Source organism: Garra rufa, chromosome 20 (assembly GCF_049309525.1).
Source record: "Garra rufa chromosome 20, GarRuf1.0, whole genome shotgun sequence".
Taxonomy (NCBI): domain Eukaryota; kingdom Metazoa; phylum Chordata; class Actinopteri; order Cypriniformes; family Cyprinidae; genus Garra; species Garra rufa.
Genome location: NC_133380.1, coordinates 17074645 through 17087073, shown reverse-complemented (window position 1 = coordinate 17087073; position 12429 = coordinate 17074645). Strand labels below are relative to the sequence as shown.

Here is a 12429-nt window from a genome sequence, read left to right as displayed (position 1 = left end):
GTAATGAACCAGGCTGGGAGTTTTTAAAAGCCTCAGGAATCTTTTGCAGGTGTTTAGAGTTAATTAGTTGATTCAGATGATTAGGTTTATAGCTCGTTTAGAGAACCTTTTCATGATATGCTAATTTTTTGAGATAGGAATTTTGGGTTTTCATATACAGTAGTCAACATTCGAAGTGGATCAAAACCTTTCATCAAATTTGTCCTAAAACCAAAAAGAATACCCGTTCTTATCTTAGGACAACTTTGATGAACTTTTTTGATCCACTTCGAATGTTGACTACTGTATATATATATAAAATTAAGTCCCATTGTGAGATAACAATTTACAAACTCAAAAAAAATCTAAGATTTAAAGTCGTAATTACGAGAAATAAAGCCACAACTGTGTGATACAAGTCACAATGTAAAGTATAAAGTAGCAATTGTTAGATATAAAGTCCCATTGCGAGAAATAACATTGACATCTACATTTTGGATTCCAAGGTGGAAACAGGCCTCCATAGCGGTTACACAGGCCAGGTTTTAAGGTCAACAGATAGGAGCGCCTTACATCAATGCAGCATACACACGCAACTCTTCCAACGCTCAGAAGCAAAGCTTCCAACATGAAAATATTTATGTAAGGCATTCCATCGGTTTGCCTCGCAGCAATTCCTCCAGAGGCAAAATTACAGTTTGAACGAACACAGAGTGCTCAGATACCTAAAACGCCATCAGGCCACAATGACATCTTTATGTCTTGTATATAAAAACGGATCTGAGTATACACATAAAGATCAACACACATATCCGTATGCATAAGCAGGCCGGGAGACCGTTCTGAGTAAACCGTTTTGTTTGTAGAGAGCAACGAGTGTGTGTGCGTGCAGCATGACAGGTGTGTGGGGCAGGTGCATGCAGTTGTCCCTGTGCTGTCATAGTGCATTCACCTGTTCACCTGCCACCCAGCAAACATCACAGTTACAAACCAGTGAGTCACTCCTATTCATGGGAAATGAAGCACTGTTCTCCTTAATAATGCATTTCAACAGCTTCAAATTGTATGAGCCATCAGATTACAGGTATGACCCAAGTTGCGTCCCAAATGACAAACTATACACTATGCACTATGTACTCAACTGTCTACTGTATACATTTAATAAGGTTATTTTACTATCCAACATAGGAGGCTGAAAGCCCCTCCCCCTCTGCTACATAAGGAAAACTATGACTGTTAAATGCAAAAATTTCTCAAATTGCTAAATGTTTACTCACCCTCAAGCCATCCAAGATGGGGATGAGTTTGCTTCTTTATCCGAACATATTTGGAGAAATTTAACATTGTATCACCTGCTGACTTGCGGTGAATGGGTGCCGTCAGAATGAGAGTCCAAACAGCTGATAAAAACATTACTTTTAACCATTGCTTCCAGCTAATATATGAGTTCTCTATCTATAATATTACTTTCTTCAGTTAAAATGTCGTTTTGTCTGAATCAGGACGGAAATATACACAGCAAAATATGGTTTACAACAGTCCAAAACAAATATGTCAGTGGATTTTGATGTGAGAGGATAACAGAAAGTGGACAGTTTCACTAGAGGAAGGATTATTTTGCACTCGTATATTGATCAGAAGTGATGGTTTCAACGTCTTGATGAATTTGTTTCTTACAAATAGACTTCAAACATAATTGATCAACTAGAGGATTACTTGAAGATTATCGCAAAGCTTTTATCAGCTGTTTGGTCTCTTAATCTGACGGCACCCATTCACTGCAGGGCATCCATCTGAGTCCTTTTTTTTTTTGTAACTGTACTGAATCCAAAACAAGTGAGAATCAAAGTCTTTGTATAAACTTAAATTATTTTATTGGAAATGATTTGGACAAATACAAAGAGACATGAAATATGAAAAAGGTATGCTAAAAAAAAAATTGCACTGAACTCATTCAATTTTAAGAAAACATTTCATGCACAAATTGTGGCATTAAAGTCGATATGTCCACAAGAAAAATGGACAAAATATGAAAAACATTGTTGTCTATTTACTGAGAATGTCCTTTTCTTCACATCAGATAAAAAAATACAGAAGTGTTGCTTGTCATCACTTGAAATAACATTGAGGTACAAAAAAAAAAAAAGTAGCATGGCTTTGGTTTCAATGGTCCAATCTTTCGTTTAATACTACAAAATGACAGGACTTCAATACTCTTTGGTAAATTGGAGTGCATTTTAAAACTCTGTTGTCCCTGTACAACAAAAGGAAGCGTGATAAAGAGTGGGAGAAACAAAAAAAAAGTGTGGTGAAAAGAACAAACATCGGTAAAAACAAGTGATGAACCTTGCGCATGCAGGTTACAACCCACTAAAACCACCTTTAAAAAAAACAACATGGTCTACTGGGGTTGTTCACGACTCTCCAAATGTGTTTCTAGAGAACTCGGTAGACGCCACCTGTTATCAGAGATGTGACGGTCAGGGCCGCGGCACCTGTTAGCACACTGCCTCCGCACCACAGAACAGCTGTCTGTCTGTGTGCTTATGTTTGTGCGTGTGTGTGTGTCATGCTGAGAGACATACCCTACATGTGAGCCCACCCCCAACCTGACAGCAGTTGTCTCTGCTTCAGCTATTATGCTTAAAACATTCATAATTCCTTCATTTGAAGTAATTTGGTTAGGAAAAAGTCTGTGGCATTTGGAAATGTATTGACCATGTTATGTTTAAGAAATCCGCTGAAATGCTGCATCATCCTTGAGAGGAGAGGAGAAGCGCACGGTCATTATTATCTCACAAGGCACCATGTCCGAATTAAAACAAAATGGCTCTAGGTTTCTCAGGCCGTTGAGGGACAGCAGCCGGCTGCGCTGTGTTTCTGCAGCAAGGACATGCGGCTGAAGGTGCGAGAACAGGTGCTGCACTGGTATTTCTTGACATCTGCGTGGGTCTGCAGGTGCGCGCGTAGGTTAGAACGGTCCGCGAAGGCACGGTTACAGTGCGGGCAGGAGAACGGACGCTCACCTGTGGGGAAAAGAGAGGGAGATTTAAAATTACAGTTAACTATGTGTGTTTTGTAATCATAAATATCCTTTTTAAAAGTAATAAACAATGTTAGTGCAATAGCTAACAGTCACATGGTGGACTGATTGAATCAAGCACAAGTACACAAAATAAGTGGCTACTCAGCAAGGATGATAACAAGTGCTCCCTGGCATTCTTGATCAACTTATCTTTGCTCTCACACTAGTGATTGATAAGATTGTCCTATTGTGTCATTGTTAAGATGTCAATACAATGAGTGATCAATGAAAAGCAATCCTATTGAGGGCAAACTTACGAGACTGGGTCAATCACTCAAGTTAATGGTGTTAATGAAATTACTACAAAAAAACAGACTTCCAAAGAAAAATTTAAGATATTTAAAAAATAAATTACAATTGGACACATTACATTACATTGGATACCTGAAATTTCAAAGCAAAAATGGAAGATATTTATTCTGATACATCTTTAAAAAAAATCTAAGTGAAGTAGAACAAAATATTAAAATAAAAAAATGTAAAAACTCAAAATTTCCACATATTAAATAAATAAATAACCTTACAAAGCATTTTGGAAGATATCTACTCTGATACATCTTTAAAAAAATTAAACTAATAAAAACAAATTCTACAGAAAATTGGAAGATTTACATCTTTTAAAAAAATCTAATTAAAATTTAACAAAAAATAAAATCTTAATTTTGAAAAACTTTTTCAAAGCAAAAAAGATTTATTACTCTGCTACATTTTAAATAGATAAATAAAATCAAAATGGAACATATTTATATATTTAAAAAAAATTAAAATAAATAAATAATAAAAAAACATTGAAAATTCCAAAGGAAATTGGGAGATATTTACCTGGCTACATCTTAAAAAAAAATCTTAATTTTGAAAAATTTCCAAAGCAGAAAGGATTACTCTGCTAAATCTTTACATGTTAAAAAAAAAAAAAAAAACAAAAAAAAAAAAAACACATCTTAAAAATTAAAATAAAAAGTTTAAAAACGAATTAAAAAAATCTTTAAATCATACAATTTTGAAAAACTTTAAACTTCCAAAATAAAAGATTTTCTCTTTAATATATTTTTTAAGTTAAATTTATTGAAGCAAAATGGAAGATATTTACTCTGATGCATATTTTAAAAAATAAATTTAAAAAAATGAAAATTCTAAAGGAAACTGGAAGATCAAGGAAGTAAAGGAAAAATGAAAGTAAAATAGAACAAAAAAACTTGGAATTTCCAAAAAATATGTATTACTCTGCTATATCTTTAATAAAAAAATAAATGAAAAATGAAAGTTATTTACATCTTTTAAAAACATAAAAAAATAAATAAATAAAAATCTTAAAATAAATACAATTCTGAAAAACTTGAAACTTCCACAGCAAAATGAAAGATGTACTTGCCTATATCTTTAAAAAATAAATAGATAAAAATGAACACTTCAAACTTTTCATGCAATCACCATGAACCAAATTTGGTGTGAATAGCAAATGAAATAAGCTTTAAAGTGAGAAAACATTTTATACATTTGTTAAATTTACCTGTATGTGTGCGAATGTGTCCTCTTAACAGCCAGGGTCGTGAGAAGGCCTTTCCACAGGTGGGACAGACGCACGGTAGTGTGTGTGAGCGGATGTGCATCTTCAAGGCACCGAGACTGTTATATTCTTTGGGACAGTGCTTGCAGAAGAAGGCCGGCCGAGTGGCTGGGACGGTGGCCTCGCTCTTGTCCTCTCTCTGTCCTGCCCTGTTCTTGCTGTTGCGCCTCGGCCTGCTGGTCTGTTGGGGGTGATAGGTGTCTGAGGAATCTGGGCTCGGGGGGTCCGACGTACGTCCTTCATCTTCTTCCCCACTGCTGCTGCAGCTGACGCTGGACGGGGAGCTGAGGTCCAGCGGGCCCTGGCTAGTGGAAAGGGTGGATGGGGATGTGGGATCATGTAGGGAAGGCAGTAAACTGACATCCCAAACCAGTCCAGTGGTCAAGCAGGTTACTGGGAAATCATTGGTGACTGCTGGAAGCTCTGCTAGTGGGTATCTGTCTGGCAAAATATCTGGTGGGTGAGAGAAAATGATATTTACAACCATAATAGACTTATGGATATAGACTAGTGTTATTAAAAGTAAAAAAGCACAGGACAGAGTTGCAACACAAGTAGAAAGTCAAAAAACACATGTGCATTTCATGCAACCAGATCCTGAAGAAAAGGAGCAGTGTCTAAATCGAAATTCCATACAGGAAATTATCGACATACTTATTTTTAAAGTTGTATTTACATATAAAGTCTATTTATATAACCCATTTATCGAAGCTGGATGAAAACTAGAACATAAATACAAATGTATAACCAATCTATGTTTAAGTTTTACTCTCGAAATACATTTTTAACTCGAGTCGGTTTTTTAAAAAACGAACCAAAACTTAACGTACCGTTCTGACATTCCAACTCGCTGTAGTTTGGCCTCTTGCTGGTGAAATACTTTTTTACCAGGAAAGACCGAGGCATGCTGAACTCTTAAGTTTTAACAATCCAGTCCAGTTATTTTCAAGAGGTAAAATCTGGTTGAAATCGTTCCGCTTCAGATAGTCCGTTAAATGTAGGGACCTCGCCAATCCGCAGTAACGTGAACACCGATCTGAACTGGACTACAATTAGTGAGTCTGTACTTATTTAAAATAGTCTGACAGACTAAGTGGGTATACGTCCATTTGGACCCGCCCAAAAGAACAGCCCACAGCCATCGCTGTCGTCAGTGTTTCATTTAATTACCCAGCACTTGACTGCTGCCTAGGTGTGAATGTTGCAAAGCGCACTTTGCAGGTAATACACATAAAGTGAATAGTTTAATCCGCGCCTATCAAGATCATGTAAATCAGCTATTCAGAATTCATTGTTTACTTCGCGGCTCCAAGCCAATGTGTGTAAAAAGCCAGATCACTGTTCATTTAAATTAAAGCTTTTGTTTAGGAACTGGTTGCCACTTCCAAATCTGCACAACGAAGGATAATAGAATTATCGTGTGCTGCATACATCTACACACGTTTACTTTCTATCAAAGCACATATGTTAGATTTGGTTTATACAGATGCAGCGTTTAATAATTAAATGTTCGCTGTCATCACGTTTTGTTTTAACGTCAATGCCATTATATGTATAATACATCGAAACGTATGTGTGCTATTGTGGATATGTTTTATTACATACTTTTGATATCGTTGACAAGTGCACAATGCACTTTTCAACAGATGTGAAGACGAGCCCGGAATGAGTTTGGTGGGTGAGGTAACACAAGTTTGATTGTGGCGCCACCTTGTGGTAATAAAATATAATTACTTTGGTTTTCTGTTTGGTTGTACAGTTGTATATAACGGTTTAAAAGTTTACATACACCTTGCAGAATCTGCAAAATGTTAATTATTGTACCAAAATAAAAGGGATCATACAAAATGCATACATAGTACTAACCTGAATACGATATTTCACACAAACGACGTTTACATATAGTCCACAAGAGAAAATAATAGTTGAATTTATAAAAATGTCCCTGTTCAAAATTTTACATACGCTAGATTCTTAATACTGTGTTGTTACCTGAATGATCCACATACGTTTTTTGTTTGTTTGTTTTTTTAGTGATAGTTGTTCATGAGTTCCTTGTTTGTCCTGAGCTGTTAACCTGCTGTTAACCTGTGAAAAGTCCTTCAGGTCCCTCAAATTCTTTGATTTTTCAGCATTTTTGTGTATTTGTACTTTTTCCAACAAAGACTGTGTGATTCTGAGATTCATCTTTTCACACTGAGGACAACTGAGGGACTTTTACAGAAGGTTCAAATGCTCACTGCTGCTTCAGAAGGAAAAGCTATGCATTAAAAATGTGAAGATCAGGGTATATTTAACATAATTTGTCTTCTCAGAAACCTGTAAGTATCTTCTGTAGCTTCTGAAGGGCAGTACTAAATTAATTCTGTTCAAAACTTTACACCCGTGGCTCTTAGTTTTTCCTTCTGGAGCATCAGTGAGCATTTGTAATAGTTGTAAGTTCTGTAATAGTTGTCCTCAGTGTTAAAAGATAGATCTCAAAATCATACAGTCATTGTTGAAAAGGGTTCAAATACACAAAAAATCTGAAAAACCAAAAAATTTCTGGGACCTGGATGATTTTTTTTATATAAATTCAACTATTATTATTAGCTTCTGAAGGGCAGTACTAAATAAAAAAATATATATATTTAGGCAAAATAATAAAAATGTACACATCTTAATGCTTGTTTTTTTCCTTCTTAAGCATTTGAACCTTCTGTAATAGTTGCATATACATAACTTTTGAACGGGGTCATTTTTATAAATTCAACTATTATTTTCTGTTGTGGACTGTAAACATCTTTTATGTGAAATATCTTATTCAGATAAATAAAAATTGACATGCATTATGTATGATCTGTATGTATGATTATGTATGATTTTTCAATTTATTCCTGTGATCAAAGCTGAATTTTCAGCATCATCAATCCAGTCTTCAGTGTCACATGATCCTTTAGAAATCATTCTAATATTTATTTTCAGTCCTGGAAAGAGTTCTGCTGCTTTTTTTTGTAACATGTGATACTTTTTTCAGGATTCTATTATGAATGAAAAGTTAAAAAGAACAGCATTTATTTAAAAAAGGAATCTTTACTAACAAAATACACTACTGTTCAAAGGTTTGGGGTCAGTAAATTTTTCTTCTTTTTTTTCTTTTTGAAAGAAATGTATACTTTTATTCAGCAAGAATGTAATACATTGATTTAAAAAAAATATAGCAAATACAGTATGTCACAAAAGTGAGTACACCCTTCGCATTTCAGAAACCATTTTACTATATCTTCTCAAGGGACAATACTATAGAATACTATGTGTTAGCACCATTGTTATCTAGCACTGCCTTAATCAGGTTGTTGCTGGGATTCTCTTCCACTTCTCAAGGAGCTGCTGGATGTTATGGTGCTTCTCCACCTTACGCTTGAGGATGCCCCACAGGTGCTTAATAGGATTCAGGTCTAGAGATATACTTGGCCACCCCATTACCTTTACCTTCAGCTTCCTCAGCAAGGCAGTTGTCATCTTGGTGGTGTGTTTGGGATCGTTATCCTGTTGGAAAACTGCCCTTCGGCCTAGTTTCTGGAGGGAAGGCATCATGTTCTGCTTCAGAATGTACAGTACATAATGGAATCCATGTTTCCCTCAATGATCTGCAGCTCCCCAGAACCAGCAGCACTCATGCAGCCCCAGACCATGACACTACCACCACCATGCTTGAATGTAGGCAATGCACAATTGTTTTGGTACTCCTCACCAGGGCATCACCACACATGCTGGACACCATTTGAGCCAAACAAGTTTATCTTATAGTCTCGTCAGACCACAAGACATGGTTCCAGTAATTCATGCTCTTGGACAGGTTGTCTTCAGCAAACTGTTTGCAGGCTTTCTAGTGAGCCAGCTTCAGATTAAGCTTCTTTCTGGGACGACGCCTATGCAAACCGACTTGTAGTAGTGTGCGGCGTATGGTCTGAGCACTAACAAGCTGACCTTCTACTCCTGTAACCTTTAAAGCAATGCTGGCAGCACTCATGCATCTGTTTTTTGGAGCCTGGTTCTGCACCTGACGCACAGAACAGGTGTTTAAAGCAACACTAAGTAACTTTTCCCTCAATGCTCCCTCTACAGGTTAGAAGCGGAATTGTCCATTACCGCTGTCGTAAATTATTTAGCCTACCGTCGTGTCACATGCACGTTATTTGTTTGAAAGGCTATCCAGGACGGGCTTTGGAAATAATGATGTCCAGTGACAAGGTGGAGTATGTTGTATGACTTTATAAAAGTATGAAAACCTTTTGTGAAGCCTGCCGTAAAGCAAGTCGCATTTGTAGTTTCATTTGAACTACAAAACCGCGACCCGACGATCCAAACTTACATAGTGCTGTTATGGCTGATAGAGGGTCGCAAAGCGAATACGAAAGTGCCGTTTCACCCTGTTATGAGTTGATGAACCACTGACATGAGTTCGGAAACATTATTTTAAGGTAAAAAAAGTTACTTAGGCTTTAACTTCATAATCTACCCTTGCAAGGCCTGTTTCGAATGGAACCCATCTTGGAAAACCTCTGTATGACCCTGACCACTGTAGTGTAACTCGGTTTCAGGTTGTTACTGAACCTCTAATAGCCTTGGTCATCTTTGTGGAGAGCAACAAAACTGTTGCAAACATAGATAATTCTAATAATAAATCAGCATATTAGAATGATTTCTGAAGGATCAAGTGACACTTAAGACTGGAGTAATGGCTGATGAAAGTTCAGCTTTGCTTCAGAGGAATAATATTTTAAAGTATATTAAAATAGAAATCCATTATTTTATATTGTAATAACATTTCACAATATTAGTTTTTTTTCTGTATTTTTGATCAAATAAATGCAGCCTTGATAAGCATAAGAGACTTTTTTTTTTGGTTACTGATCTTACTGATCCCAAACTTTTGAACGTCTGAGTTCCTATCAAAATTTACTTAAATAATAACTTTTAACTTATTAGCAAAACTTTATCCCTGGGGAAAAATGTGTGGTGTTATAAGTACTTATAAAAATTAGTGGAGGAGGTACCATTTAGAGTGATTAAAGGCTTATTTGCTAAATAATGCAAAATGTTATTTGTATGGGTCAAAATTATCATTTTTCTTTTATGCCAAAAATCATTAGGATATTAAGTAAACATCATGTTCCATTAAGATATTTTATAAATGTCCTGTCGTAAATATATCAAAACTTAATTTTTGATTAGTAATATGCGTTTCTAAGAAGTTCATTTTCAAATAGTTGTATCTCAGTCAAATATTGTCCTATCCTAACAAACCGATGGAAACCCAATAGAAACATCTATTATGGAAAGCCTATTTATTCGGTTTTCCATAATATTATTCAGCTTTTCATAATTTGCCAACAACATAACAGCAAAATTTATTTCTGGGTCAACTATCCCTTTAAAAACTCTCCTTCATACCCAAGTAATTCCCACTGTCAGTTGCTGCGGCACATTCTGCAGTTTTCAAATTTTGTTACTACGCCTATCAACATGTCAAACTATAGCGTCCCTGTACGACTGAACTGGAATCAGTTTTCCTCACGGTCGACCAATGAGTTCAATAGTATTGTGTTAGAAACTGTTCCCGGGTCTGTTACAAATGACAAAACGACTAATACGCCCCGTTAAATTCTGACTCCGCCTCTCGGTTTGTGTATGAATCCTATTGGACTAACGCGCAGATGTGGGCGGAGCTACATCACTGTTTTTTTTTTTTTTGTTTTTTTTTTTTTTATTATCAGCTGTTAGTTGAGAGCTATAACGTTACTGCGGTGCTATAATTTACTTGGGATAATTTCTAAAATCTAAAAGAAACAAAAGACTATATTCTGCACCTCTACCTCGGAATAAACAACCAAAGATTTTTAAAAACCATTTAGACGTCGGAAAAACGGTTGCTCTGTTAAGACGCAGGTAGTATGTTTTACTTAAGCCTCTATTTAAACTATGCGAGAAAATTTGTATATTTCCAAATCTGTTTTGTTTGTGTATATGCATGTTTAGAAATGATTATAAGGGCATACATGGCATAATTGCTTAATCATAATCGAAGCGTATAACGTTAACGCTACTTCATTCATAAGTAATGTTTACAGTATTTTAATATACATTTCCTCTACATGGCATTTTGTATCAGTGTGTAACGTTATTTATAGCGTATTGTACAAACGGATAAATCAGTGGCCCTTGTGTTTTTCTCGAGATGCCCTTTCTAATTGATTAGTGTTCAAGGAGATGGAGCAAAACAAACAAATGCCCAAAAATCTTTCTCAAACAGTTTTTTGACAAATGCTACTACATGAACCCTGCATAAAAACATCGAAATCAAACCATTTCCACAAGATGCAGATGCTGTGTTTTTAGAGAAAATATATGCATTGTTTAAATGGCACACCCCCCAGCTGGAAAACGACAGATGGACGCCAACAATGGAGCTGGGGTCCAACGATGCACTCCCAAAATTCAGTTCATCCATCGTTGTGGCCATATGAACAAATATCTCCAGATATAGTTTACATTTTGAACATATTTTTTTTAACTATAGAAACATATGTTTCTACTAAAACCACAATGTTCTGAATGTTTTGAATTTCTGAGTGTGCATGGATGGGGGAAAAGTCATTGTGTTTAGAAGCTTGTCTTTCCTTTTTTATGACAGTTACAAGGCCTGAAAAATGAAAATTTAAGTGCTTTACAGAAGACTGACCTCAATATGAGATATGAGCCTAAAATAGCTTTTAGCCTGGTTTTTGTTCAGGTCTTGATTAATGGGTATAATTTAAAACAGGGACTGTGTCACAGTGTTTACATTTACAGTAACATAGTTCTCCTCTACCCAAGGTCTGGCTGAAGTCATACTGCTGAGATCTGCTCATAACATCTGTCAGAGTGAAGAAGTGTGAGACTTGTGTACCAGGCAATCAAGTTTACAATCCATTATTCAGTACAGTCGCACTTAATTTATAACAATGTTTCAACGGCTCACAAACCTGCTCTTTGGAAGTGTGAATGAAACGATTCAGGAACCAACTGTACCAAAACCAGGGTCTCCAGAAGTAGATGAGGAAGGCTGGCTTCTGGTCAATGCAGCTGGTGAGTACAGTGTCACAAAATCTTATATTGATATGAAAACCCTGGAACAACTGGCATATGAAATAATCATCAGAAAGGTCTTTTTTCCCTAACACTTTACAATAAGGTTCATTAGTTAGCATAAACTAAGAATGAACAATACTTCTACAGCATTTAATATATAAAAATAATGTTAATTTCAGCATTTACTAACACATTATTAAAATCACAAGTTGTGTTTGTTAACATTAGTTAATGTGTTGTGAACTAACATAAACAAACAACGAATGACTGTATTTTTATTAACTAACATTAACAAAGATTACTAAATTGTGTAATAAATGTATTGTTCATTGTTCGTTCATGTTAATTAATACTTTAACTAATGTTGACAAATGACACCTTAACAGTTTACTGAGCCTTTACACAAATTCAAAAATAAAATGAACATATATGCTTTTCGTGGAGTATCATATTTCATAGATCAGGCTTTTATTAATCATATAGTATGATATAAAAGAATCTGGAGCTCAGCAAGGGAGAAAAACACCCCAGTTTTATTTAGAGGCCCAAACTGAGCAAAAATATGCAATGTTTTGCAGCTGTTGCTATTTATATGACCAAAAAGTAAAATGAAGTTCTCATAGCTTGTAATGTAACTTTATCTCCTGATAATGTCTTTGTTAAATTCTATTTAAATGTTTAGTTC

General features: G+C 35.6%; 2 protein-coding genes across 2 annotated transcripts in view; one reads left to right on the top strand and one right to left on the bottom strand.

The window, feature by feature from the left end:
• Positions 1–1836: 1836 nt before the first annotated feature.
• snai1a (snail family zinc finger 1a) lies at positions 1837–5702 on the bottom strand. Its single transcript, XM_073825991.1, has 3 exons — positions 5462–5702; positions 4575–5084; positions 1837–3005 (listed from the first exon to the last, which is right to left on the bottom strand). The coding sequence occupies exons 1-3, from the start codon at positions 5535–5537 to the stop codon at positions 2821–2823; spliced, it is 771 nt and encodes a 256-aa protein (XP_073682092.1). The 5' UTR covers positions 5538–5702; the 3' UTR covers positions 1837–2820.
• Positions 5703–10404: 4702 nt separating this feature from the next.
• Positions 10405–12429, top strand: part of tp53inp2a (tumor protein p53 inducible nuclear protein 2a) — a 3801-nt gene continuing 1776 nt past the window's right edge. Inside the window, exons 1-2 of the mRNA XM_073826370.1 lie at positions 10405–10562; positions 11490–11741. Coding sequence (XP_073682471.1) covers positions 11618–11741 — 124 coding nt within the window. The 5' untranslated portion in view covers positions 10405–10562; positions 11490–11617. The remainder of the gene's footprint in view (positions 10563–11489; positions 11742–12429) is intronic.